This window comes from Schistocerca cancellata, chromosome 6, assembly GCF_023864275.1.
Source record: "Schistocerca cancellata isolate TAMUIC-IGC-003103 chromosome 6, iqSchCanc2.1, whole genome shotgun sequence".
NCBI lineage: Eukaryota > Metazoa > Arthropoda > Insecta > Orthoptera > Acrididae > Schistocerca > Schistocerca cancellata.
The window spans coordinates 306,286,667-306,313,626 of NC_064631.1; the positions used below are offsets into that span (position 1 = coordinate 306,286,667).

The 26,960-nt window shown below is 42.8% G+C and overlaps 1 protein-coding gene across 1 annotated transcript in view; it reads left to right on the forward strand.

Moving 5' to 3' along the window:
* Positions 1–648: 648 nt before the first annotated feature.
* Positions 649–26,960, forward strand: part of LOC126190811 (myb-related protein B) — a 221,632-nt gene continuing 195,320 nt past the window's right edge. The window contains exon 1 of the mRNA XM_049931374.1: positions 649–831. Coding sequence (XP_049787331.1) covers positions 827–831 — 5 coding nt within the window. The 5' untranslated portion in view covers positions 649–826. The remainder of the gene's footprint in view (positions 832–26,960) is intronic.

The following is a 26,960-nucleotide window of genomic DNA, read 5'->3' on the forward strand; positions in this document are numbered from 1 at the left end:
TGCTGTTTGCGCGTATAGTTTATCTACGAAGAAACTTGTAGCCTGAAATACCTGAGTAACTCGGAGCGATTACTTGCTTGTTCGCATTCGCGCATTGACACTAGCTCACGAATATTGGGAAAATTTCTCCGGTACGTTACCCGATAACATAGCTCGAAAGTTAAGTCACTACACAGTGCTACCTGCAGAATGTCAAACAGCTGTCAGTTTATGTGTGGTATTCACTTTCGTAGGTAATTTACGTCTATTGGTTTTCGTTAATTCTCTTTGGAAAGCAGTCCACTGTTCTAGACAGCAAAAATAAAATCTGTTTGTTTCAGGGATGAGTTCAATAGTTTGGAATATGTGGTCATATATTTCTGAAATATTTCTTATCGGCTGGCATTACCTAATTGGCTCTACCAATAACGCAGTTCATTGTGAAAGTGTTCTCTGCCAATTTACGCTGAGCTTAAACTCATTATAGGCGTTTTGGAGTGCTATTGTCCTGTTCACAATCATTGCTCCAGTCTCCTCTTCTGTTGTCAACCTGTATGGCGTGGAACTGCATCTACGTAGGAGAGCTGTAAATATAGCCATATGGTAAGAGTAGGCCCTGGGAGTGAACTCAGGCTCCGTCCAATAGCGTCTCTCCTGACATTTGTCGGCGCCAAAACAATCCCGGCTTCGCCATCTTGCGGTGTCAGCGTGAGGCACTGCAAGAGAGAAGCTGTGTCAATGTAGATACCGTCACTGTTTTATAGCAGAATATTTGTGTATTCTCTGTGCATATGTTAATGCCTACTGTGAGATGCTACGTACGTAACAGGAGCAGCGTCGTTACACAATGAGGTAAGCTTTGTTAAGTCAACTCTACTGTGACGGCTTCGTGTAGACTGGAGTGATGCTTGGCAGATGTTTATTTCCCACATTATTTGCTTTTTGATAACATTGTTGAAAGAGTGTACAAGAACAAATATTAATTTCTGTGTGACACTGAATGATACGTCAACGAGTCTCGAACTGTTTGAGTAGTATATTCCGTGCCCTGAATAGACGTTCTTTGTGTGTTTTCTTTCTGTCAGCTGAAACTACGTATTGAAAACAAATTAGCGGTGGGGGAGAGGTTAATACTATAATTATTTCTGGTCCTTGTGTTCCTTACAAATGTAGTTGGTTCTAGGAACTGATTAAATTGTCATGTTTTCGTAGAAAATGAAGAGGTTGAATTTTTTTATAGGTGAATAATTATCAAATAAAAAAAATTACGGCACGTGTGTTTATCAAATTCTGTAGCAACAAATTATTTCCATTTGGTTAGCATTTTGATCATTTTTTAATTACAGCTGCATCTTTTCTCCCAAAACAATGTGTGTAACTTGTTTTTTGTGGCGTCATGGAAAATGGATGATTGAAACTCTAGCGTCTTATAATATTCAGAAGAAATTTGTTACTCGTGGAGAACTGCCCGTTCAGTATCTTACATTTCATCAGCATCGAAATCTGCTGTGCTGTGTCGTCATACGTAACAGGAATTAATATTAATTTTTTATTTACTTGCAATCAGCCGAGAGACAGCTTACGAATGATGGAAGATAATTACAGAAGCTGATCAGTGTTAGCAAATAATTCGCTAAAATATTTTTGTTGAGATGAAGCACTTAATATACAAAGTAATTTTTTACTGATTGTGGATGTGCTGTGCCATTTCTTCAGAAGTTGTGATGAACTTGCTGTACTTGTATTAACAACACTCATCCCACCATCTGCATAATTAATAATAGTATGATATAGTGAGGTTCACTTTCTAGTACAGAAATGGAGACATAATTTTACTATTTTGTTTCTTTAAGTGGTGTACTTCGCCAAAATAATGACATGCCAGGTTTGTGATAGACACAGTAGTATGTTAAAAGTCTGATAAATGTTGTTTGTGGCTCACTCACTTCCAACCAGTGGTTACTGCGTCTGCTCCACAGCAATGAATTTTTAAATGGAAAAACCTTGATCTTAATAATCAATGTGTTTATCCTGGCTGAAAGCCTGAAATTAGCAAAGGATAATTTTGGCAGTATTTGCTCGGATTGTAAAAGGAAAATGACATTGTGCTTTTCAATTTATTATTCTGATACTATCTCTGAACTGTGGAGAAAACTGCCGGAAATTTAAATATGGAATGATGGGACAGGAATTTGACTCTTGTCCTATTGAATGAAAGTTTAATCAGTGCATTAACCATTCTTCCACTGTGCTTTGTGTATAGCATGGAAATATTGGATTTTAATGTGTATGTGTGTGTGTGTGTGTGTGTGTGTGTGTGTGTAGTGTGTAGTGGTGGAGATATTTGACTTACATGAAAACACAACAGCAACAGTGTGTGATATGAAAGTTGTTATACCTACATTTAATGTATACTTCTTTATGAGAAGGTAAATGTATAGCTTCACATGAAGCCATACATGTCAATAGTCATACTTTTAAAGGAGGATATTTCATATGTATGTTGTTGAGTTTAGTATGATAGAAGATAAAAGGTCTGTGAAATTAAAGAGTAGGCCCAATCTGTAAGATTGTATTCTCCATGGCAGTAATGGTGCTCATAAGCTTCTTGCACTAAAAGTAAGCAAACTGTTAGGTGGCCATAAAATTGCATGTTCAAAAAATTGTGTGCTTAGCTTGATATTCTTGTTGCAGATCAATTGAAACACTTTGGTAAGACCAAAAAATAACATTCTGTACAGGAGCAACCATGACGCATTCTTTGCTTTGATATTTCTTTTGAATAGTGAAGTGTTTCTCATTGCAATTACAAAATGCATAACATAGGTGTGTGTGTGTGTGTGTGTGTGTGTGTGTGTGTGTGTTGGTGCTAGGGGAAGGTAGAGGGAAAGACAGTTTATTTTAGTCAGTATGAATCTAATTTTTAAGGTGTCATAAGTTTTGCTGAAATCGGCCTATTGAGGAAGTAAACTAACCTGTTATTCTGTGAATATTTCTTACATTCTTTCTTGTTGTCAGTGCTGTACCTAGTAAACATTTGAAGCATGCCAAGCAATAATATTTTGATCTTGATCAGATGGTATCGTTATGCCGCTATCTCGCCAGCTGCTGCCCTGTAATAGTGTTGAAATACTTACAGTGGTGCTGAGAAACAGCTTTTGTACTACAGTTAACTAACCCAAAGCTGTGAAAGTTACATTTGCATGTATTACTGGCTCTGAGATCCCAGAAAAATTTTTTATAATCTTTCTGAGATACCGGCATACCGTTTTGTGTCGTACTGATCAACATTCTCATCAGCACAAACCACCCCAATATATTATTGTACAAAATCAGTTGTAATAATCCAAAACTTTATTTCATTTTTCTGCAAAATAAGAATTTCATCTGAATGTTACTCGTATTTTGGATGGCATGTGTTCGTGTGTGACCTATGAATTTTCTTCCACTTGTTTCAGCCTTTTTTTTTATTGTCTGTCACTCTGGGGAACAATATAATTGTGAAATGATTGTGGTAAAATTCAGTGGTGTACAAACAGATTCCGTTATTTAAGATGATAGAACATGCTAATAATGTTATTGTTTCACTAACTATTCAAAAATTTGTTTCAACCTAGGGTTTGCCTTACTTTTGGTGATATTTTTATAAATAATTAGGAATAAACTTGCTTGTCCCTACGCTGATACTAAATAGTGTTATTCATCAGTTTATTTTGATTCAGCTTATTACAGCATCTGTTCTGTTTCTGCTGATATTTTTGTTCTTATATTTTATTGGATTGGATCACATTGGTAAAGTTATCTTCCAATTATGGATCATGCCATTACACTAAGATAGTAATTCCATTGTCCATGTTAATTTTATATACATCTGTCCTTATGTCACTGTCCTTATTATCATTCTGTCACCCACCTAACTTTGTGGGTTCATGAATGCATCTGTACTAGAGACTTTCTACCTTTTAGTCCCCCCAGTCTGTCATGTTTTAGTAAGTATTCAGTAATGTGCCCTGCTCATTATTTTAATTAAAATCTTTACACAGAACACTTGAGTAATTCCATCATCCTGACCTACTGAACACTACATGCATGGAGAAAGATAAAAAATGCCATAAGAGTATTTTTTGTTTTTAGTGTCACATTTTAGCACATTCTTTTATTTTTTCAAGACATGTTTTTATCTTTTCTGTGTATTCAGTAGATATCAGTACAAACAGTGTAACTCAATTCAGGTATGTCACTGTTGTCTTCAGAATGCTGATAACCTTGCCGTTGAGTGCCTGTAAGTTCCAAACACACACACACACACACACACACACACACACACACACACACACACACACACACACTCCCTCTCTCTCTCTCTCTCTCTCTCTCTCTCTCTCTCTCTGTTGTCTTCAGTCCAAAGACAGGTTTGATGCAGCTCTCCCCAAGACACCGTCCTGTAGAAGCCACTTCATATCTAAGTGCTGCAAACTACATCCAGTGGAAACTGCTTGCTGTATTTACGCCTAGGACTCCCTCTACATCCCTCCCTCCCCCCTCCCTCTCCTCCCCCCCCCCACACACACACACTCGCGAGTGCGCTTCCCTACATTACTAAACTGATGATTCCTTGGTGCCCCAGGATGTGAACTGCCAATCAATCTTTTCATTTAGTCAAGTTGTGGCACACACTTATTTTCTCCATGTTTGATTCAGCACCACTCCATGAGGTATCCGATCTACACTATCTCATTTTCAACAGTCTTTTGTAGCACTTCTTATTATTTGAGCTGCTTATTTCACTTTCATACGAGGCTATTTACTATTACTCTCCTGGCCCTCACAAACTGCAGTCATCTTTTGACGTTGTCAAGTAATCTCATCCACAGTGCTCTGCCTTTGGAATCTTCTGAAGATCCTGGGCCATTTAGTCTCACCATCTTGTTTTCAATACGCCTGAAGGTCTTCATCCTTCAGGTTTCTTCAGACACTCCTCTCTGTCTTGATTCCTTTTCTTTTTGTTTATAGAAGTAGCTAAAGCATCTTAGTTTCCTTGTCTTGGGTTCTGCAACAACATGTAATTCATTATATATATTCCTGTTCTCTATTCTCCACCATTCTGCTCCCTCACAAACTGATGTGAACACCTTCCACAGGATTTTACTTTCAAAAATCTGAATCTTTTTTTCTGGTAGGGCCTATATCTATTCTTCCCCATTAGTAACAGTGGCCTGATTATTGTTTTATATGTCCTTACACTTGGAAAAAAAATTGGGTTGCAATAATTTGTCGAAAGAATATGAGGTGCAGGATACTGCTTTGATCCTTTCTTCCATGTCACGTTTCTCATCATTGGCATTGTTCACTACCTACTGATATCTAAATACACCTACTTCTTCCAAAATGTTCTTATCAATCTGCATGTTTTCACACTGACAAGACTATACTCTATACAAATACTTTGACATTTTAACACTCAGTTTAATAGATGTTAAAAGATTTATCTTTTTTTTTTTTTGCTCCTAGTTCATTTTCACAGATTTGACAATAGTTATTTACAAACATTATCTATGGATTTTAATTAAAATGAAAATGATAAAAATGTGTGATCTTTGTGTGAGTATGTGTGCCTACACCAGTCTTTTCTATTACACTCTCTCATTCCATCCTTCTAGCCTTTCTCCACTCTCCGTACTAGTCTTCAGCATGCGTCTATGTTGTCAGTTCAGGTACTCACTCTTACCTGACAGACAGACACAGTCAGTCAGTATTACCTGTTTGTTCCTCTTCATCAAAATATTTTCCAGATTCTGCTGGGACTGCTTATTTTTATCTGACGTAACTTTTTGGATATCTTGTGTCTTTTCGGGACTGGCCAAAACATTTCATATCCTTGTTATCAACATCCAGTGAGCTTTCCTTAGGTTGTGCATGGGTTCTCCTGTCATTGATTTGCAGGTTATATGTAGGAACACTAGGGAATAATACTCACAGGACATGACCATGCCACTGAATGCGACCTCTGTCTGATTTCACCAGTATTATCAGAAATGTATGGAAATACTCATTATTAATATATCGTAAGTATTTCAATATTGCAGATCACTTACTGTGGCCCCTGTTATTCCCCGGTGTTACTGTTGTATTCTATCATAAAAAGAGCAACTATTTTATGTTTTTTGACAGTAAGGAATATTTTTAAATATGTCCACCTTCTGTAAATTTTATTCTTTAATTTGGGGTGTTACAGGAGTAGGAATTGTTTCCTAGTGTACAGTTTTTGCTGTATTCAGTTCAGCTGGCTGAGGTAGAAGCAGATGTAGTTATACACAATGAGAGACTGTTGAAACATTAATCATGTTAGCTTAAAGGTATGTTCTGGTACAGGTATTGGGATACTGCCCGTATCACAGTTGGAAAACAGTGGTGATGTTGCTCACCCATGGTTCACCCAAACTGGCACTGGCAACATGTTAGATTTGCCGGGAGGACAATACTCACGTGTCCTTGCACATCATTGTGACAGTGAATGATATTTTCGAGCACACTGCAGTTGTGAAGAGTGTATAGAGTTAATTGGTTGATATGTAATTGGAGGTATTCTACAAATGTACCTAAGCAGTGTGGAGTGATGTTTTCTCTCAATATTTTTCAGGTTGTTCAGGGTCAGAGAAGACAGCATCTATTGTTAATGAGGTGATACAGGTTGACAGCTAGCTTGATTATAATGCAAATGTGTTGGTGTGAGGATTTTTCAGATATCTTTATTTTATGTCATGGAAGATGGATTAGGACAGTAGTTTGCACATTCTATTTAAGTTACTTTGCTTTTTGGTTTCATTCCATTAATGTTTGTCATTAAATTCCCATTTTGTTGCCTACAGCACTTTGAACAGTTTCCCCATCTTACATAAAGTTCAATTATTTTTGAATGGCTCATGAGAAGCCCTTGTTCGTGTCATTCACACTGTACATTTCAGACAGTAAATCTACTCACCTACTTCAACTTTTTGCCCCTTCCCTATCTTCAAGCTGCGACATCTTCGCCGAATATCGGCCTTTTTTGAATGTCAATAGCAAGACACGTCTGTAGTTCTTGGAAGGATAATACACCTTCTGCTTTGAAGGTGACTGGTATGGCATGGAGACAGGGAGACCAGTTCCTTCCCCCCTCTAGCCGACTATTGCGACGCGTAGACGGTCTGAGCGCGTGGCACAATGCAGTGTTAGCCAGCACACTTGCTCTAGAGACAAAGCCACATGCAGCAGCTGCTGCCGTTGGGAACACCTGCGTTTCCTGGCCCATGTGAACGTCTTGGAAGCCAAGGAGGTGACTGGTTGCAGCCCCGGACGATCGAAATTTATAGTATCTGCCATTCGAACGATATTTTCTCTATCACAGAGACATTGTTATAAGCTAATTAATACATGATTTTACTCTCTCTCTCTCTCTCTCTCTCTCTCTCTCTGAATACCCGCTGTACTTCAGTTAATCATACCCGCTGTACTTCAGTTAATCATACCCGCTGTACTTCGGTTGATCTTACATGCTACGAGGCATGTTCAGAATGTAAGTTTGCTAGACTTTTTGGATCTTTTAGAAGAAGTACATTTGAAAAGAATTACAGGGTATTGTTGATACTCTTGTTGACTTTTTCGCATAATCGGCATTCCTTTCAGTGCACGTCGCGAGCCGTGGCACAAGCTTATAAATTCCCTCGTCGAAGAAATCTCCCGCCAGCTCCTTCCCCCATCTCAGAACCTCGTTCTGTGCTTTCTCGTAAATTGAAAATTTAATTCAACTCATGTGATTTCAAGGAGGTGAAACAGATGATCTGAGGGCGCCAAGTCAAGGGAATCGGGGGGGGGGGGGGGGGGAGGGATTCAAAACATCCCAACCAAATGACTTCAGGAGCGCCTTGGTGGCTAAGGCTGTCTTGAGGAAAGGCGTTGTCGTGCAACAACCGCATGCCTCTCGCCACCATTCCCGCCTTTTGTTTTAAATTTTCCTTTTGAGTCTTTTTTAGGGTCTCAGAATATCTGCATTGATGGTCGCCCCCTGATGCTGAAATTCTGCCAAAACGCTGAGACCATGATTTTGTTGCTCGAAATCATGGTTGTCAGTTTTTTGATAGATGAGAAATTGATGTGACGCCACTGTGACGACTGTCTTTTTGTCTCAGGCGTGTAATAAGCCACCCACGTTTCATCTTCTGTCCCAATAGAGCTCAGAAAATCCTCACCTTCCAACTCAAGTCGCCCAAGAAACTGATGGGCGCTACTGACCAGATTTTTCTTGTGTTGCTCTGTCAGCTGTTTTGGGATCCATCTTGCGCACAGTTCCCGGTATTCCAGTGTTTCTGTGAGTGTCTCGTCAAAGATAGTTATAGAGAGTTGTGGGAACCGGAACATCGTAGAAATTTCATCCACTTCCAGTCGGCGGTCATCACGAACAGTTTCCTCGATTTCTTGCTCCAAGTCATCAGTCAGACTGGGAGGTTCGGTTGGTTTAGTCCTTCCGCAAATAGGAAGCGGAGGATAGCACTTGGTCGGTTGGTTTATTCCTTCCGTGAGTAGGAAGCGGAGCATAACACGTGGTTCGCACGTGGCGGGATTTCGTACCGACATCTTTACGCAACTGGGCACTATAACGTGTGTTTACGTGCTACGGTGTCCTGCGATACTCGTTGCGGTCAGGGGATCCCTCTCAACCACTTAGTGTTGCCAGTCCTTATAAAACAAAATACCGCAACCCGTTATGGTCATATTACACTACACTTTCTGAACGTGCCTCGTAGATGAAGTAGGAAAATACTGACAGCTGGAACGTTGATTTCATTTGACTGTGTTTCGACAGAAGTGGCGTTCCAATGGTTCTAGTTAGTGTCAGCAGAAATTCAGATGGAAAATCTGTTAATGAAAGCGACTTCCTTGAGTAACGCCGATCTCTTGCGATTCCCGCCACGTTTCGCAGCTTTCATCATGAGCCACGTCAAGAGCGAAGTGACCTTGAAGCTTAGCGTCAGCACTCCGCTTGGCGCTCGTAAGAGAGAGAGGGAAAAGTGTCACGTTTTCCGCATGACATTGTTGTTAGCCGAAAAATTTTCCTGTCATTATTGCGTAACATTTCAGCTTCAAGCCACGCGTATATTATCAACGCCAGCGAATAGGAAACATGCAACTGTAGATGTGATTATTAGAACAGTGACAATTTTTATAAAAGAAAGATTTATGTACACGTAACTAGTTCAGGGCCGAGAATGATAAAATTGTTCAGTATAGAAAATTGCAGTACGAGCACGCTTCACGAACTTTGCTTGCCCAAGTTTTTCCTCTTGCATACTTTACCAGAGGGAAGAAGCAGCAGTAAGAACGAGGAATAGATGCGCCGGAGCCGGCAGTAGGCCCAGTACAAGAACGTAGAAACTAACTACGGCTTATTAAATCGCCCATTCAATGAAATAGACTTGGTGGTTCCAGTGATTTTTTTTCATTTTTGTGAGAGCATCTCATTGACCTAAGCCACGATAAATAAGATACTATGAAGTGAAGGACTGATTTTCATTTTTTTCTCAGCATGGTGGTGTGTGCTAGTTATGTCTAACTGACCAGCACGGTTTGATGCCTCCCGACTTGTCATACTGAAAGTGCGACCTGCAGAAGTCATAAATCGACTGTTCTCTGGGATTACTGCAGACACCACCGACGAATTTACGGAATGATAACTTTTGTGTTTTGACCAAGAATCATGTACGCAGCTGACCACACCTGCTAGCACTTATCACGTGACATTTTTTGTTTTATTCTACGGAAGATGGGTGGCGATTGTTGTTATCGTCTTTCTGGAGAGAAAATATAATTGGTCAAGCCATTTAATGAGAAGGCACGTTGGCGTTAGAAGTATTTAGGTGGGCAATTTGTACCAACAAGAGAGGGAGGAGGGACTATGAAGGAAGTCAGCATGAAAATACTTTGAAGAAATGATATTGGCAGTTTCGTGTTGATATACAGCTAACGACCCTGAACCGACGAACCCTATTGGCATGTTGAAATTGTACAGTCACAAAATTTTTCTTGCAAGTTGAAACATTAAAAATCATTTCATTGATGTCAGTTGACAGTGTTTGCGTCTGTTCTCAGCAAGCTGTTTCCCGCCTATTTGTTGCTCTCATGTCAGGGCTGGATACAATGCATATTGTAATGAACAGAAAAATTTGTTCTTTACTTTCTTGTCTTCCGCCGAAGTGTCAAAGTGGCAGGTATTGTCTGCTCTGCTGAATACATGTATTTACAAGTAGCTCCGTTGCGGTAAGCTGCTGCCCCTTTCTACCCTCAACGAAACTGAATGGAAGTGGCGGAAATGTTTGGGGTCTGCCCCGTAAGTGGTTCTAGTTTGCATTCGGCACCTAACGCTGCGTGAAGGAGGCATTCATTTGCGGTCGTGTAGTAATGGCTTCAGCAGTTAAGCGGTGATGTTCTCCCAGGCGGGAACAGTTAAAGTTGTTCTTCAGTTTGGCTACTTTAGACCTATCGCTAACACAGCTAAAGAGTGCGGAAAGTCATTAGGCTCATTACTGTATTCTGGTGGAAGAGGTAAGTTGATATCCTCAGTAGTTTCTCACACGCTGTAGCTGTTTCACGTTGTCACGAATCCTTAACTTGCATCGTTCACTAACTGCAGTTGCATCTAGTTACAGTTTTCTAGTTTTGTGACCCATATCTTCAATTAACAGCGCAGAAGTCGTTGATCAGGCGTAGGTCTACTGTGAGTGGTTGAAACTGTTTACGGGTCGGAACTGTAGTCCGTATTTCTGATTTTCATGACCTTCCCCGTTCTGTAGTGTGTAGACGGTAGGTAGAGAAATGCTCGTAGGTGGGAGTAAGCAGAGCTCGTGCGAATTGAGGATGCATGTAGTTTGTGTTTGAGGTGTTAACTTCGTACTTTCTTTTGATAAGAATTCAATAACAGAAACGGTAAATTATGTCGCTGACTTTTTCGTGCTTGAAACGTCTTATATCTATTACAGTTCGATAGTCTCGATAAAAATTATTGGCGGGCTATAAAATCGTTACCCTAAACCAGATTGCTAGAATTTGTTGTATAGGTGCTGGTGTGGTGGATGCCTCGATTTTATAGGCGGGAAGAATCATCCTTTTTTGCGGTGAGGGGGGGGGGGGGGGGCAGGTAATCAGTTTCCAAATGTCGAGTTCTGTTAAATGCTTAGTTTTGACCTTATAGTTTTAGAAGTTTTCGCTGTTGTCGAGGGAAGTGGCACAGTGGTAGAGGAAGTGAATTCGCTGTAGGGAATGCAAGGTTGAAATACCCATCCAGCCATCTTTGAGTTTAACGTGGTTTCCCTAAATATCTGAAGGCTGCGTTTGTAATGACCAACTTGTTAACGGACGGGACGTTAAACTCTAATCTTCCTAAGTAGCTGTTACAGATGGGCGGATCCTTTCAACTCCAACTCGATCAGTTTGGTAAAATAGGATAATTGTCAGTGAAGTCTGGGTATAACTCCACTAAAGCCTGAGAGGTAGTTTGTTTTTCTTGTTTGCAGATGGCCAGCTTTAAATATAAAATCAAGTGAAATCTCCCCCCCCCCCCCCAAATTAAAAAAAATGTGGGCCTGCCGCGATTAAGAATCGCGCGCCCTTCCGTCCGCCCTATTTTCGTTCGACATGGTTTTTAATTTCGTGACGCAGCGTATATCGGTCTTATCTCAGGAACAGTACCACCACAGCCGCACGTTATAGCTCTGAAGACAGTTTTCCGTTATCAGGCGCGTCGTACGGCAAGCTTTGTTTTGCGATGTGTTTATGATTCTTGACAGCTGTCGATAAGACAATGGTTCTTTCACGTGGTCGTTCGTTGATAAAACAGTGGCCTTTTAACTGGGAACAGCTGAATGGAGTTTCGTTTAGCAGTGAAGTGGCTGTTTCAATTATTATAAATGTATTCTTTTTTGCAGTAGACGTTTCAGCGTGGGGTTTGTAAGTACTTCACTAATCAGCCTTAAGTATTTATGATCGTTTAAAGTCACATTCCCTTCACCGTGATGTCCTCTTCCTCACTTCTACTTCTGTCTGCCTCTGAGAATGGGGAAAGACAAAAACTCTTTAGCGTTCGAAAAATTTTTCCGCGTTCATTTTCATGAGGCGTCTTTTGTCTGTCTTGACTATACGGTTGTACGATTCTCGACCTATTTTACAAAGGGATTAAATTGAATAAAATAACTTTAGTGTTCCTTTGGAACGAAATAACGTTGCAAATGAAAAACGACCCACAGGTGAGCACGCGTCTTACTTATTTTTTGACAAATTAAAACTGGTGTAAAATGTACGATTTGTACTTTAGTCAGAAATTCGTTATACTCAAACGGCAACAAATGCACGAAGATAGAAAATAAGTTTGTGAATGAGTGAGTGAGTGAATGAATGGGCTTTGTAAGCTATCCATCTTAGATAATAGTTGCTGTGTTTACATCCTACCCGTGCTGCAAGATATGGCTCGTTCGACGAGACAGTGCAAAGGCTGGTGAGTCACTATAGAAACTGAAATCGCGTTCCCGCAAGCACACACAGCGCGTTACATCACAGCTTTCTGCTGGCTCGGCTTCTACTTCGCTTTCATTCAGCTAGCTGCACGTGCCTCTGAATTGCGCCAGCTCACTTCGTCGCGTGATCTGCTGTAGTTCAAGGCGTTCCATTTGACGTCCACCGCCTACTTAGAATAGCACAGAACCCAGCGCCCAACAAATTACACACTCGTTTGTTAGTTTACACCGAGTTTCTTTCTCTTTCTTGATTACATGTTATCGTTCCATGTAACAAAAACATTATTATTACGTTTTCTTTGTTAAGTGATTCATTATTCTTACGCTGAGGATGTTCATAATTAACAGCAGTAAACCACTCGAAGGAAGTTTTATAGAGATCATCATTGCGTCTAAACTATTAGGAGCAGGGATTAATGCTGTGCACGGATAACACACGTCTACAAATTAAAACTTATTGAGAGCTTTTTTACATTTGAAAGGTGACTCTTAATAACTCAGTACTGCTGATTGAAAAAAAAGAAGAAAAAAAAGACTAGCTTTTCTCCATCACATTAGGTTTTTCGGCAAATCAAGAATGAAATCCTCACATATTATCTTTAAAAAACCTAAATAAGAGTTACAGATGAAAATACAGTTTTCTAATGACCAAATTTCAAGTCTGTTCACTTCATAAAGAGCACATCAGCAAAATCTTGTTCATTTGGTATGAAGTATTTATATTTTACCATGTGCTTTTCCATCGAATCTGTACACAGCATCCAGCAGTTATCTGCAATCATTGAAGTATTCCATCGCCCTTGGTGTCCTCCCCATTTTTCGAATATCCTTGTGGAAACACTCACCCTGTTCCTCACTGACTGTCCTGTGGTTGTCAGGAAATAGTAATTTTAAAAAAATCAGAATGTTGCGCCACAGTGTTTTCAACTTTTGTTTTCCACAATTTTGACATAGGATGTTTATTGTTACCTTCAAAATTGTCCATAACTTCTTTAAATGTGTTTCAAGCATTTTCCTGTTTGGAAGACATTTAGCATCATATCTTCTGTCTTTAGCAAGAGTTGTGATTTGAGGACCATCAAAGAGGACATCTTTAATTTTAGCTTCGGACAGAGCAGGATAACTGTCCCGAGATTTTTAAAAAAACAATTACCATCTTGGTGAAGTGCTTTCACGAAATGTTTTCTTACACAAAGTTTTACATAAGAGGTGGCAAAAGAATCTCCTTTGGATCGACTAGGCTATTGCTTATTACCTTCTTACTACTGGGTGTTTAACTTCGTCTTTGGGGACATCAACTTTGTTTACAGTGTGTTTCTCTTGCCGCACTACCCACTTGCACAAATAATGTGGCTAATTCATGAATCCCTGTTGTTGGCCAGATATCATACAGATTATTTTCGAATGTTAATACAATATCCACTGATGATCAATATATTTGACTTTCTTCAAAACCTACTTCAAACTTTCATAATTCTCCTTCAGCTGCACTGAGTGTGCTACTGTAACTGTAGACAGAGCATTACCATAGTGTATCAGTGCACTTGTAAAACTTCTTTTATTAGAATTGATAAATGACCTCCACTCACTTGGATAATTTTTTAATAGAACCCAGTTTGTTTATTAAGTCTGGAATGTTATTACAGCAAACTAGATTTTCATGGTCACTGAAGTACTGGAAGAGATTTTTTTTTTCTATTCCTGTAGAAAGATACTGACATTTCAGCTTGGAACCTAACAATTCAGCTGTATCCTTCGAAAGCTTTTAAGTACCTTACTGTGCCATTTAGCTTGGCTTGTAATAATTGTTGTGGCACATGTGATGCTTCAGGAACAAACTTGTCAGACACAAGTGGTAATAATGAATAACTGTTATTGGCTGTATCTAAAATAGGTTCACTACTGTCTGCAGGTGGCTTAGGTGTGGGAATACCAGGGACATATACCACTGGTCTCATAGCAAGTGGCAAGTTTGAGTACATGACACTTTTTTGTTCTTTGCAGTAAAACTCTTAACATTGCAATGTCCAGAAGCACAGTCAGTCTGATGATGCCTGTGCTTTAACTCCCCATGTATGCCAAGGAGTAGATGCCCGTTATCCTGGCGCATTGGGACTCCTGGCAATGGCCATCCTGCCAGGTGGCCTTTGCAGCAGCTGGGTGGTGCCCATGGGGAGGGCCCCAGTCGGAGTGGGTGGCATGAGGGTGGATGACACGCCATGATGTGTAGTACGTCATGTCTTGCTGGTGGTCTGCTGCCAGCAGTCTCTAAGCAGGCAAAGTCTAACTTTAATGTTAAGAAATACTACCCCAAGTCGTTCCCCTACCTGGCCACACCATGGAAGGAATGCCAGGCTAAGGATGGCAGTGAAGTTTATTTGCTGCGGTATCTCCTATGTACGAGAGTTGATGGGGAATCTTTCATGTGCATGAAGCCTCAGTGTTGTGGAGCATTTGGAGGGTTCGTTTGGGGAGGTGGAGGGCTTGACCAAAATGCGCTCCGGGTTAATTTTGATAAAAACAGCATCCTCTGCCCAGTCACAGGCATTACTTGCTTGTGGGAAGTTGGGGGATGTTACTGTTACCATCACGCCTCATAAGAGCTTAAATATTGTCCAGGGTATTATATTCCACAGGGACCTTCTTTTGCAGTCTGACGACGAGCTGCGTGCCAATTTAGAGCGGTGAGGTGTTCATTTTGTCTGGTGCGTCCATCGTGGTCTGAGGGATAACTAGGTTGCCACCGGTGCCTTAAACTTGGCCTTCGAGGATGACACATTACCCGAGAAGGTCAAGGTGATGGTCTACCACTATGACTACAAGCCATATATCCCTCCCTCCCCCCCATCCCCAAAGCGGTGCTTTAAGTGCTGGAAGTTCGGCCATAAGTCTTCCCGCTGTACTTTCATCGCCACCTGTCGAGACTGTGGACATCCATCTCATCCCAATACTCCATGCGCCCCACTTCCCATCTGTGTCAACTGCGGAGAGCATCGTTCACCTTTCTCACCAGACTGCAGGATTTTACAGAAAAAGAGGAAAATCATGGAATATAAGACACAGGACCGACTGACCTACACTGAGGCTAAGGAAATTTGAGCACGTACAACCTGTAGGTATGACCACCTCATACGCCACCGCTATGAGAACAGTTCTCGCCCCATCAGTTCCTCGAATTCCTGTCGCTTCTCAGAACTTGGGAGACTACACCTGTCCACTTGATCGTGGGAGGGGGGGGGGGGGGGGGCACTTCCCTCCCTGTTGCTCCCGCATCACCTACTTAGGGAACAACACCCCCCCTCCCCCCAACCATTGGGTATTTCAGTCCCCACTTCTGAACCAGAGAAGCATAATGCTTCTTCTCGTCCTCTCGCTAGGAAGGGGTCCCTTGGGTCACTCCCTTCCCAGGTTTCTGCTAGTGGGAAATATGACAGCCACCAGTGGCTGAATAGCCCAAAAACAGCTGGTCGTAGGGCTTCACGTTCATCCTCAGTCCTGGAAACTGATTAAGTAAAGTCCTCCCAGCCAGGGAAAGCCAAGGAAGAGTTTGAGAAATCGAAAAAGAATATCCCTAAGAACGAGGAACTTACAGTGGCACCCACACCACTGCTACCTACAAGCACTGCGTCTGAGGATGGGATGGAGATTCTGGCATCCGCAGAGGACCTGGATCTCGCTGGACCATCAGACACAATGGATATAGACTGCTCAAGCAAAACGTCGATGGCAGCAGGTGACCCTGAGGTGTAAACTGCCTCATTGAATGTTCCACGCCTTCCCAGTCTAACGATGATGTCATCCTCCAGTGGAATTGCGGCAGTTTTTTCCACCTCCTATCTGAGCTACAGCAACTGTTCAGCTTTACACCTGCTTCCTGCATTGCCCTCCACGAAACCTGGTTCCCAGCAATGCGGACCCCTGCCCTCTGCAGCTATAAGGGATATTACAGGAACCGTAGCAAATATAATTGAGTGTCAGGTGGGGTTTGCACTTATGTGCTAAACCCACTCTGTAGTGAACCTTTGCCCCTTCAAACCCCTCTTGAAGCTGTGGCTGTCAGAATACGGACGACGCAGGAAATAACTTTCTGCGATGTATGTCTTCCTCCAGATGCTGCAGTACCCCTGAATGTATTAGCTACACTGATTGATCAACTACCTAAACCTTTCCTTCTTTTGGGAGATTTAAATGCCCATAACCCCTTGTGGGGTGACACTGTGCCTACTGGCCGAGGCAAAGAAGTCGAAACTTTACTGTCTCAGTTTCACCTCTGCCTCTTAAATACTGGGGCCACCACACATTTCAGTGTGACTCGAGGTGGTTACTCGGCCATTGATTTATCAATTTGCAGCCCAGGCCTTCTCCCATCTATCCACTGGAGAGCACATGACAATCTGTATGGTAGTGACCACTTCCCTATCTTCCTGTGACTGCCCTGGCATCAGGCCCATGACCACCTGCCAGATGGGCTTTAACCAAGGCAGGCTGGGAAAATTACACCTCTGCAGTTACCGCTGACTCTCCCTCACATGGTAACATTGATGTGTTGGTTGAGCGGATCACCACAACAATCGTTACTGTGGTCTAAAACGTGATCCCTCACTCTATCAGGTGCCCCCCGCAAAAGGCGGTCCCTTGGTGGTCGTCGGAAGTCACTGTGGCAATTAAGGAGCGTCAGCGGATTCTTTCTACAGCGACATAAGCGGCACCCTTCCCTGGAGCATCTCGTAGTCTTTAAACGGCTCCATGCCCGCGTTTGCCAGCTTATCAAAAGATGAAAGCAGGAGTGTTGGGAGAGATACATGTTGACCATTGTATATGTCACCTTCCCAAGTCTCAGCAAAGATCAAACGAGTTTTTAGGTACCAGACCCCAACAGGTGTCCCCGGTGTTCACATAAACGGTGTGTTATCTACGGACACAAACGCGATTGCTGAGCACTGTGCTCGAACCTTTGCGTTGGAGAACTGCCCCTCCAGCCTTTCACACCCTCAAATGGCGGATGGAAAGGAAAGTTGTCTTGATTGCTACACGCCGCAGTGAACCCTATAAAGCCCCGTTTGCGGAGTGGGAGCTCCTCAGTGCCCTTGCACATTGCCATGACACAGCTCTTGGGCCAGATCTCGCATCTGAGTACAAGTGACATCTCATCTTCATCTTCAATCAGATCTGGTATCTTTCCATCGTAACGGCGGGAATGCACCGTCATTGTGGTGCTTAAACCCGGTAAAAACCCACTTGATGTGGATAGCTATTGGCCCATCAGCCCCACCAAAGTTCTTTGCAAGCTGCTGGAACGTGTGATGTGGTGGCGGTTGGGTTGGGTCCTGGAGTCACGTGGCCTACTGGCTCCATGTCAGGGCAGCTTTCGTCAGGGGGCACTCTACCACTGATAATCTTGTCCCCCTCAAGTCTGCCATCCAAACAGCCTTTTCCAGACGCCAACACCTGGATGCCATCTTTTTTTATTTATGAAAGCATATGACACCACCTGGCGGCACCATATCCTTGCCAAATTATATGAGTGTGGTCTCAGAGGCCCGCTTCCGATTTTTCTCCAAAATTTTTTGTCGCTCCGTACTTTCCATGTCCAAGTTCGTGCCTCTCATGGTTCCGCCCATATCCAGGAGAATGGGGTCCCGCAGGTCTCTGTATTGAGTGTGTGTATATTTTTAGTAGCAATTAATGGTCTAGCAGCAGCTGTAGGACTGTCCGTTTCACCTTCTCCATGTGCAGACGACTTCTACATTTTGTACTGCTCCACCAGTACAGGTTTTGCTGAATGCCACCTACAGGAAGCCATCCACAAGGCGCAGTCATGGTCTCTAGCCCATCGCTTCCAGTTTTCAGCTGTGAAGATGTGTGTCATGCATTTTTGTAGGTGTTGTACCATTCATCCGGAACCAGCACTTTACCTTAATGATGATCCACTCACTGTCATGGAGACATTGATTCTTAGGTCTGGTTTTCGACACTCGTTTGACTTGGCTTCCTCATCTTCGTCAACTTTAATGGAAATGTTGGCAGCATCTCAATGCCCTCTTCTGCCTGAGCAACACCATCAGGGGTGCAGATCGCTGCATGCAGCTGCAGCTCTACAGAGCCCTTGTTCAATCCCGCCCTGACTATGTTAATGTGATTTATGGTTCAGTGGGGCACTCGGCGTTGTGTTTGCTCGACCCATTGCACCACATCGGAGTTCGACTAGCAACTGGAGCTTATAGGATGAGTCCTGTGACCAGCATACTGGTGGAGGCTGGAGTTCCTCCAGTGAAGATCATACGTGCACACCTGCTCACCAGTTACGTTACACACATTCATAACTCTCCTGGACATCCTAATTACTGTCTTCTTTATGCAACCATGGCGGTTCACCTCCCACAGTGACAGCCCAGGTCAGAGCTAACGATTGCAGTTCGCGTGCAATTGCTTCTGTCTGAACTGGAGTCCTCTTCTTGAGATCGTATCACGTACACCTCCATGGTGTAGCCCTAGGCCGAAGCTTCACCTGGACCTTTCACATGGTTCTAAGGACTCTGTTAACCCTGCGGCTCTCCTCTGTCACTTCCACTCACTTCTTGACATGTTCCGGGGCTCTGAAGGGTTTACACTGATGGCTCGATGGCTGATGGTCAAGTTGGCTTCGCCTGCGTTCACGGTGGCCATGTTGAACAGCATTCCTTACCCGTTGGCTTCAGTGTATTCATTGCAGAGCTGGTGGCCATATCTAGTGCACATCAGTATATCCGTTCATGCCCTGGGGAGTCCTTTCTTTTATGTACTGACTCCTTGAGCAGCCTGAAAGCTATCGACCAGTGCTGCCCTTGTCATCCTTTGGTAGCATCCCTCCAGGAGTTCATCTATGCCCAGGAATGGTCCAGTCATTCAGTGGTGTTCGTCTGGACCACTGGTCACATCGGAATCCCAGGAAATGAACTTGCTGACAGACTGTCTAAACAGGCTACACGAAAACCACTTCCGGAGATCGGCCTCCCCGCAACTGACCTGCGTTCGTTATTACGCCGCAAGGTTTTTCAGCTTTGGGAGACGGATTTGCAGAATCTCAGTATGCACAACAAACTGCGAGCCATTATAGGGACCACGAATGTGTGGAAGTCCTCGATAAAGGACTTTTGCAGGAACTCTGGTTCTCTGCCAGCTCTGCATTGGCCATGTCTGGGCGACCCACAGCTAGCTCCTGTGCCGTGAAGACCCACCTCAGTGTCGGTGTGGTGCCCGATTGACAGTGGCCCATATTCTTCTGCTCTGTCCTCCTTTGGCTGCCCTGCAACTTCATCTTTGGTTGCCGTAGTCTTTAACATTGATTTTAGCAGACACCGTCTCTTCAGCTGATTGTGTTTTACGTTTTATCTGTGAGGGTGGTTTTATCATTCAATCTGAGTTTTAGTGCATGTCCTTTGTCCCTCTGTGTCCTCCACCCTAGTGCTTCTAGGGTGGAGATTTTAATGTGTTGCAGAGTGGCTGGCTTCTCCTTTTTATTTTTGTGGTTGGCTAACCACTGTAATCTGCTTTCTTGTTTCGCTCTCTTCTAACTGTTTCTTGCATGTGTCTGTTGTTTTCTTGTCCTCTTTTGTTCCTTCTTGTGTTTGTTGCCTTTCCTTCTTTCTTGTGGCTTTTCCTTTCTTTCCATTCTGTGTTATATGTATCGTATGTGTGATTCTCACGCTTGAGGCTTTGTTTTATTCGGAACAAGGGACCGATGACCATGCGGTTTGGTCCTCCCCTCCCCTCCCCCCCTCTTTTAAACCAACTTAAACCTTTCCTATTTATGGGAAATTTTAACACCCATAACCCCTTGTGGGGTAGCACTGTGCTTACTGGCCGAGGCAAAGATGTCAAAACTTTACTGTCTCAGTTTGACATCTGCTTCCTAGATACTGGGGCTGCCACACGTTTCAGTGTGACTCGAGGTAGTTACTCTGCCATTGATTTATCAATTTGCAGCCCAGGACTTCTCTCCCATCTATCCACTGGAGAGCATGTGACGATCTGTGTGGTAGTGACCAGTTCCCCATCTTCCTGTGACTGCCCCGGCAGCAGGCCCTTGGCCGCCTGCCTAGACGGGCTTTAAGCAAGGCGGACCGCGAAACTTTCACCTCTGATGTCACTGTTGACTCTGCCCCACATGCTAACAGCGATATGATGGTTGAGCAGGTGACTACCACAATTGTTTCTGTGGCAGAAAACCCAATCCCTCACTCTTTAGGGTGCTCCTGGTGAAAGACCGTTCCTTGATGGTTGCTGGTACTCGCTGAGGCAATTACAGAGCGTCGGCGAGCTCTACAGCAACATAAGCTACACCCTTCCGTAGAACATCTGATAGCCTTTAAGCGGTTCTGTGCCCGTGTACGCCAGATTATAAAACAACGGAAACAGGAGTCTTGGGAGAGGTATGTGACTACCATTGGGTGCCATATGTCACCTTCCCAAGTCTGGACGAAGATCAGACGCCATTTTGGGTACCAGATCCCAACAGGTGTCCCTTGCATTACCATCAATGGCATGCTATGTATTGATGTGAACACAATTGCTGAGCACTATGCTTGAACCTTGGTGTTGGAGAACCAACCCCCAGCCTTTCGCACCCACAATGGCGGATGGAAAGGAAAGTCCTCTCGTTCATTACATGCCACAGTGAACCCTATAACACCCCATTTACGGAGTGGGAGCTCCTCAATGCACTTGCACATTGACCTGACACAGCTCCTGGGCCGAATTGGATCTACAGTCAGATGATTAAACATCTCTCGTCTGACTACAAGTGCCGTCTCCTTGTCATCTGCAAACAGATCTGGTGTGATGGCGTCTTTCCATCTCAATGGCTGGAGAGCACCATCCTTCCAGTGCTCAAACCTGGCAAAAACCCGCTTGATGTGGATAGCTGTCTACCCATGAGCCTCACCAACGTTCTTTGTAAGCTGCTGGAACGTATGATGTGTCGACGGTTGGGTTGGGTCCTGGAGTCACGTGGCCTACTGGCTCCACGTCAGGGCAGCTTGCGCCAGGGGCGCTCTACTACTGATAATATTGTGTCCCTCGAGTCTGCCTTTTGAACAGCCTTTTCCAGACGCCAACACCTTGTTTCCGTCTTTTTTGATCTATGCAAAACGTTTGACACCACCTGGTAACATATCCTTGCCACATTATACGGGTGTCTCCCTGGGCCGCTCCTGATTTTTATTCAGAATTTCCTGTCGCTCCATGCTTTCTGTGTCGAAGTTGGTGTCTCCCGTAGTTCCTCCCATATCCAGGAGAATGGGGTCCCGCAGGTCTCTGTATGGAGTGTATCACTATTTTTAGTGGCAGCAGCTGTAGGGCCATCCGTCTCACCCTCTCTGTATGCAGACGACTTCTGCATTTTGTACTGTTTCACCATTATTGGTGTTGCTGAGCGGTGCCTACAGGAAGCTATCCACAAGGCACAGTCATGGGCTCTCGTCCGCGGCTTCCAGTTTTCAGCTGCCAAGTTGTGTCTCGTGCACTTCTGGCAACACTGTACCCTTCATCTGGAACCAGCACTTTACCTTCATGACAGTCCACTCACTGTAGTTGAGACATATCGATTCTTAGGACTGGATTTTGACGGCGATTGACTTGACTACCTCATCTTCGTCAGCTTAAGCGGAAGTGCTGGCAGCACCGCAGTGCCTTCTGCTACCTGAGCGACACCAACTGGGGTGCCGATTGCTCCGCAGCTCTACAAAGGCCTCGTTCAATCCTGCCTTGACTATGGGAGTCTGGTTTATGGTTCTGCGGCATCCTCAGTGTTGTGTGTACTCGACCCAGTGCACCACTGTGGTGTTTGCCTAGCGACAAGAGTTTTTAGGACATGTCCGGTGACTAGTGTCCTGGTGAAGGCTGGAGTCCATCCATTGCAGATCCTATGTGCACAGCTGCTCATCAGTTACATTGCACACATTTGTAGTTCTGAGCATGCGAATTACTGTCTCCTTTTTCCACCTGTGGCAGTTCATCGTGCAGCTCATGCATCGGCGCCCCAGGGTAGGGCTAACGACTGTGGTTCGTGTGTGATCCCTTCTGTCTGACCTGGAGTCCATCCCTTTACAACCTCCCATCCAGGTCCCCTCCACATAAACCTCTATGGTGTACACCTAGGCCACAGATTCGTCTGGACCTTTTGCATGACCCTAAGGACTCAGTTACTCCTGCTGCTCTCTGCTATCACTCCCTTTCGATTCTTGACGTGTTCCGGGGCTCTGAAGTGGTTTACACTGATGGCTCAATGAGTGATGGTCATGTTGGCTTTGCCTACGTACACAGAGGCCATTTTGAACAGCATTCCTTGCCCGATGGCTGCAGTGTATTCACTGCAGAGCTGGTGGCCATCTCTCGTGCACTTCAGTGTATCTGCTCATGCCCTGGGGAATCGTTTCTTCTGTGTACTGACTCATTGAGCAGCCTACAGGCTATCGACTACTGCTACCATCGCCATCCTTTGGTAACTTCCATCCAGGAGTGCATCTATAGCCTGGACTGATCCCCTCGTTCAGTGGTGTTTGTGTGGACTCATGGACATTTCGGCTTCCCAGGCAACGAACTTGCCGACAGGCTGGCCAAACATGCTATGCGAAAACGGCTTCTGAGATGAGCATCTATGAACTTGACCTGCATTCTGACTTATGCTGTAGAATTTTTCAGCTTCGGGAGATGGAATGGCATAACAGTACACACAACAAAATGTGTGTTATTAACCCAGATAGTCCTGAATTATTTGCTTTTCAAAAATTGATTTATATCTTATCTACATTCATTCACAAGGTTGTAAGGAAGAAAGTAAAATCAATTTTGAGTATTTTTTTTTATTTAGTATTTCGAAAAATGGGCGTCCTTTCAGAAGGACGTCAGGACAATAAGGGATCATGTTTTTAAAGTATATGACATTGCACAATTAATTTGTTTTGGTTTTTATACTTTCAAATAAACATAAATAAATTTGAATTATGGGCTACAACAGCTAATAAATACAAAAAACAAAGAAAAGAACCTATACACATATTTTATGCACTAGTATGATAAGACAAAAAGCAACAAACATGAAGTGGTTCGTCACATTTTACGCACATATTAGTAGCTTTTTTGTGGCAACTTCGACATTTCAGCTGCTTCTTCGTTTTTGTTATCTCATCCGTTGGTAATTCAGCAACATAATGTTCTCTCCCATCAAATCTAGAATCTAGTTTTGCCCTCTTACTAGGATATCCTCTGCTGGTAGTGACTCACTTGTTACTTTCAAGAATTGCAGTGACAATTCGACAACGAAATGTCAGATGATCTATGGGTTATTCGTTGTGCTTGTAAAGATCCCAGGCATTTTGCTCTGCAATGTCTATAAAATGATCAATGATCGGGAAATACCACTTTTTCCCTCTTATAGAGCATCTATATAGGGATACATTTTGGTCAGCTCGATCTATGCCTCCCATATGAGTATTGTAGGAGTGTAACAAGTTAGGTTGAAGCACGCTCATCCTTTTCCTTTGTTCCCTGGAAAATCTTGCTACAGAGCGTAGTGGTTGCACTTTGTCAAAGTTAGTGGCTGCAGTAACAACATTGCTGTCATTCCAACGTACAATGGAAATCCCGGATATGAGTCAGAACAAATTTCATATGATCCTCTATTTTCTTAAATCATTTTATCTATAAATGATAGAGTAAAATTCTTAACTCTGTTTCCTCTTATTGTTCCTGTTGCTTCCACGCCCCTCTCTTTTAGGTCATGTAGCGCAGTAGCATCGAGCTGCCTTACAGGTAATTTATCTACACTTGGATTTTCTTCAGCACCCGAATCTTCATCTGTTATGTCATCATTTGAATTTAAAAGAGGGTGTAATGTTACATTCACACCAGTATTAGGTATTTCCTCACCTTTTGATTCTAACATGTCCAAAAGTTCCATATGTGTACATCGTTTTCTGTGAATACAGAATGACAACATATTACCCTGACGTCCTTCTGGAAGGACGGTTGAAAACATTTTTGAATTACAACTGACGGAAACTTACAATCGTAATATGAGCCCATAAATAATATAGGTTAATTCTTTAAGATATTACATGACAAGTTTCAGAATTATTGACGCAATATGAAACAAAATATACATATCCATCGATGACAAGGTCAGTCAGTTCGTCCATGGTAAAATCGGCTCTATTTTCAAGACACAGTTTCTCACTCACTATGAACGACAGCGTCAAACTGATTGTTGCAGCGCGCAACTGACTCTGCCTACTTCATATAACAATGCATCACAGTCCGTTGCAACAATGCGTTATTCGCAAAAATAAATCATTTCAACAGTGAGTTACGTCGTCCTTCCAGAAGGACGTCAGGGTTATCTGGGTTAAGGAGACTATGAATATGTGGAACTCGTCCCTGCAGACCTCTCGCAGGGAGTCAGTTGTCCTCTGCCAGCTCCGCATTGGCCACTATTACCTCCTGCGCCATGAAGACCTCCCTGAGTGTCGGTGTGACGCCCGGTTGACAGTGGCCCATATTCTGGTGCACTGTCCCGCTTTGACTGCCCAGCGATGAAATCTTGGGTTACCGGACTCATTACTGCTAATTTTATCTGACAGCACTTCGACTGATTTAGTTTTACGTTTTGTTCGTGAGTGTGGGTTTTATCATTTGATCTAAGTTTTAGCAAGTGTTCTTTGTCCCCCTGTGTCCTCCACCCTAGGGCTTCTAGGGTGGAGATTTTAATTGCAGAGTGCCCAGCTTCTCCTTTTTTATTCTCATGGTCAGCCAGCCTTGGTGATCTGCTTTGTTGTTGTAATCTCTTCATCCCGTTTATTGCATTTCTGTGGTTTTCTTGTCGCCTTTTGTCCATTTATATGTTTGTTGCCCTTCATCGTTCTTGTGATTTTTCCTTTCATTCCATTCTGAGTTGTCTGTCTAGTTTTTTTTAATTCTCACACTTATGGCATTGTTTTATTCGGAACAAGGGACGATGACCTCGTAGTTTGGTCCATTTCCCCCTCTTTTAATCCAACCAACCAACCTAAACTGCTCCAGGCAGAAGCTGGGATGGCTCTTTTGAAGGGACATCGCCAACTTCCTTACCCATCCTTGATGCACTCCGAGCTTGTGCTCTGACTCTTGTCGTCAACGGGATGTTGAACCCTTTTTGTTGTCAACAGGATGTTCAACCCTGTTCTTCCTTCCTTTTCTAATGTTATAGCAGTCATAAGTTTCCCTGTATGAGTTATTCAAGATTGTCGTACTCTTAGATAATCTATTTGTTCAGGAAGCAGAAGTTAGAGGCGCATGCCTATGCAGTAAACAGATTATCAGATCGCTAATCACAATTAGTCATGTTTCATATATATAGTTCCGTGTGCAGTTTTGGAACAGTGAGACTGATTATTGACAAGAAAGCTTAAAAAATGTTGACTAGTGTGAAGTTTACAGTGAACCGAAAGTTACATCTATTTAACGTATTTCTTAATCAGTTTTAATATCTATTTGGATGTTGTCTCTTTGCAATGAAAGAACTTGTATGAAATAGCCAGAACAGGTAATGACACAGAAATACTCTTATTATAAACAGTAATGTAATGTATTAAGAAAAGTAATAAAGATATCCAGGCATATGCACACCTTACAAATCAGATAATCAGAGAAAATCGCTGTGGAATATTTTTAAAAGCATCTGGTTCATGTGTAGCCAGTGTTTTTAACAATTGCTTTTTAAAAATAGATGGCAAAATTGGTGCAAGTTGTTCAGAAGAGAAAGCCAGACAGTAATTGAGAAAGCAATACAGTGGAAATCTAATGAAATAAAAATTAATCTCACATCTTCATGGGCAAATAAGGAAGGTCCCCATGAGACTAAAAAGGAAAACTTATATGCATTGAATATTATCTCCAGTAAGACACTAAAAAAGTAGTTGGCCTATAATATGTAATGTTCATAGTGAGATATGTAACTCATATCATTATTCCCAGAAAAATTGAATCAAAAGCGTCATTGTACTGAGGCAGCTATTTATATGTTTACTGAGCTTATAATAAAATCTTTAAACGATAAAGTATAACCAGTGGCATTTTTTGCTACTTACAAAAGGCACTTGATAGTGTCAATCCCAGTACTGTATTAGGGAAGATAAGTCTTTATAGAATTCATACTTTGACAAATGGCCGGTTTAGTTCTTATTTAAGCAACAGAGTGCAGAAAGTTACCCTAAGATATGAGTTATACATAGAAGTATGGCACATCTGCATGGGGAGAAATTACAATAGGTGCTCTACAGTGTCGATCCCTGGCCCACTACTGTTCCTACTTTTTTAATGAGCTGCTATTTTATTGGAATGAGGGGCTAGAATTGTTAATGTTTGCACATAATACAAGCATTGTTGTGAAGCTGAGCAAAGAAGCAGCAACAGAGAAAGTAGTAA